The 3,188-nt window shown below is 43.9% G+C and overlaps 1 protein-coding gene across 16 annotated transcripts in view; it reads right to left on the minus strand.

Annotated features, from left to right (window-relative positions):
* Positions 1-3,188, minus strand: part of nav2a (neuron navigator 2a) — a 224,756-nt gene that overhangs the window by 6,631 nt on the left and 214,937 nt on the right. For all 16 annotated transcript variants that reach the window (XM_032523975.1, XM_032523914.1, XM_032523864.1 and 13 more), the window contains 5 exons: positions 3,000-3,153; positions 2,210-2,390; positions 1,277-1,377; positions 1,095-1,190; positions 609-786 (listed from right to left, as the gene is read on the minus strand). In XM_032523975.1, coding sequence (XP_032379866.1) covers positions 609-786; positions 1,095-1,190; positions 1,277-1,377; positions 2,210-2,390; positions 3,000-3,153 — 710 coding nt within the window. The remainder of the gene's footprint in view (positions 1-608; positions 787-1,094; positions 1,191-1,276; positions 1,378-2,209; positions 2,391-2,999; positions 3,154-3,188) is intronic.

Genomic DNA, 3,188 nt, shown 5'->3' on the forward strand with positions numbered 1-3,188 from the left:
GATATTTAAGTCAAGTGATTTGTACGAGCAGCTGCGTAGTGTAAATTAAGGTTTTCCCAGTCTACCAGAGTTTCAGCATCTACTGTATGTCTGTCTAGTTATTCAGAGGAATAAGAATAATGAACTAACGCACTGAAGTTTGATTGAAACCTACATTAAACTGGATTTTTCTTTTGTTAACAATGGCTCAGTCTATGTCAACGACGATTCATTTAGGGGATTGCTCCGGTGATGCCAGAAGATCCGCCGGATGTCTCTTATGTTTGTCTGGATGTTCTTTACCTTCCGCTTTGTCTGTGTTGGCAAATGCGGTGCATTTCTGAGGACTATGGTTACCTGGTCCTCAGATCTCTGCAGGGTAAATCCATACAGCTAGCTAGACTATTTGTCCAATCTGAGTTTTCTGTTGCACGACTAAAGCAACTTTTGAGCGTACACATGTTCAACCAACACAAGTTCCTTCTAGAGGCTATTTGGCAGAGGCACCAATAAACCAGAGCACGTTTTTCTCCCATACTGGAATGCTGTGCCAGACCCTCCTCCCCAGCGCTGTAGAGGAAGGTCTGGCAATGTGAGACTAACAATGGCTTAAGATGCAGTGTTGGTACCTTTGAGCTGGATGTTGATGGTATTGCTGTCTCCCACGAGGTAGCCACAGGGCAGCAGCTCGGGTGTTTGGGCGGCGCCAGGGACGCTGGGCCGGTGGATTTCTCCGATGTTGTATCCCTCTACACTGTCTGAGCTCAGGCCCAGCTGGCTCACTGGGTCCACATGGGTGATGTACTCCTGTCAGACACAAAGTATCAGCATTTAATGGATGCTTTTGTGAAGTTTCTGAAGAAGCTATAAGGCTTTTCTGGTTCTAAATAAAAATGTTTTTGCTGAAAGGAAGCACATTTCAGTGTGATTGAGTTAATAGCATAATAGTAATAGTAAAGCTGTATGCATTTAGTGTTATGGTAGAAAACCTGACTGCCAATGCTTAAAAATTAAAACATTAAAATCAACCTTTAAACTGTCTTTAAACAACACTGATGCTGAGAAGCTTCTTCAATGCTTTGTCTTCGGCTTGTATGCCGGTTATTCCCGTTTACCTTGAAAAGGCGTCGGACCACACCGTCAAGGACGTCCCATTTGGTTTTACCACTCACGCCGATGCACCCAATCAGAAAATGACGAGGCCGGCCCTCCTGTGATGGAAAAACATGACTGGTTTTAGAGCCTTAAGGTCCAACAACAAAAACAGTTTAAGTTGAATTTATCAAACAGGTCTCACCTCTCCCCACTTGCTGTCCTTGTCCAGGCTGACGACCATCTTTACGTGTCGTCCCTCCTTCCTCGTTCCTCCCTCTCCGCCGGTGTCGTCCAGCAGCATGTCTGACAGGAGGGCAGAGCAAAGTCAGTTTCCCAAGAAAAATGCAAATGTTAACAGCTGACTTAAATCAGTCAAGTGTTTTCCCTTTAAGAAATAAAGTCACTGCATGAAGCCAACAGTGATCAAGTTACTTTAGTGTATGTACTTTTCACTGTCTGACAGATATAATGTGTGGGTACACTGATTGTCAGAGAGTCTTGAGACGGAAATTTGTGCTACTGACAGAAACTTGATTTTCTGCTAACCCATTTATGAAGAATGTAGTTGTAGAAAAAAGACAATGTTATACTGTGTATTATGGCTAAGCCTAAAAACGTAAAGCCACTGAGGGACTGCTATACAGACACAAAGTCTATGGCTGGTAAACTAGCTGGCGCGCTCTCTTCTAACTTACACCGCTCCGTAGCCTACTGCTGAAATCACAGACTCCGATGGTCATCGTTGCGTTTTGATGGACACTTATTGATCACAATGTTCTTCAAATGAACGTGCAAGAATCCATGTGTCCATTAAGTTACATCAACAAACATTTACACATCCACATGAGCGTTGCGGTTTGTAGCAATTTGATGAGGTCAAAAACTATTTGTGCTCCTCCGATTAACAGCACCCTGTTACCTTGTTGAAAGGTTCCTACCTAATTAGACATCACTCAAAGCATACTAGCGACACCAGTGGACAACTTGTCTCCTACACCCAAAACAAATGAAAATGGCTGTAACCAAACTGTTATCGGTGACATGGAGTCGAGGCCCATTCAGTTGAGGCCCATTCAGTGTCTCTTATAAATCTACCAGGAACTGTGTAGGTCCTGTGGCCTCAGCTCTGTCTTACCCAGGCTGGTGGACTCGCTGGTGGTGAGGTTGAGACTGTGCTGGGAGAGCCCCGGCCCCTGGGCCTGGCTGTGTGTGTGAGGGGGAGGAGAGGAAGAGATGGAGGCCTGGGACCCCATCCTGCTGCCCTGATTCTCCACCTTCAGACGGTCATTCTCCACCTTCAGCTTCCCAATCTCCACCTGCAAAGACACACACACACACACACACACACACACACACACACACACACACACAGCGAGTAAGCTAACAAAAAAACATTCAAATGAATTCCCCCTCCAGGCCAATCTATGTTAGTATTTACCGGTACATGTCTGTTGAGTGCTAAAATGTGTCCTTTAAAATTCCAGTGGACTTCTATGTCAGATATTGTTGTAGAGTTAAAAATTGATTTAACTAATTATATCACCCTAATCAGACCAACTAGTTCTAAAATAAAATTAAAAAGAGCTTTTTTAGCTTTATAGCTTTGCAGAAGAATAAAACTGTTCATCAATTATCAAAATTCAACTAAGAAAATCTTATATTTCTTTTGGTTCATTTTTATATTTATTGGTCATTGTATTGTTATAAGTGAGTGTCACATGGGTAAATAAAATGAAATTCAAATATAAAACAAAAAAAAACTGTTGCTGCACTTGAGGCAGGCACACTGACGGGGTTGTGGCCAGAAGTGCAACATGAGTTTCAACTCACAGAAAGCTGTGCAGCAATGAGTCAGTGATGATTTACCCTTTGATGTAAAGTTCTCTAAATTGTTCTATTTGAGTGTGTGTGTTGCGTCTGCAGACCTGCATGCGGTTCATGGCCTCCCGGAGCTGGTCCAGCTGATGAGCAGAGCTGAGAGCCTCCAGGCGGATATCAGTCAGTTTCATCTCCTTCTCCCTGAGCTCACTGCGCAGCTGCATCACCGTCTCCGCCTCGCTGTCCAAACACTCAGACAATCTGTGTACACATCCACACACCCACACACACACACA

The sequence above is a fragment of the Etheostoma spectabile genome, chromosome 1 (genome assembly GCF_008692095.1).
Source record: "Etheostoma spectabile isolate EspeVRDwgs_2016 chromosome 1, UIUC_Espe_1.0, whole genome shotgun sequence".
Classification (NCBI taxonomy): domain Eukaryota; kingdom Metazoa; phylum Chordata; class Actinopteri; order Perciformes; family Percidae; genus Etheostoma; species Etheostoma spectabile.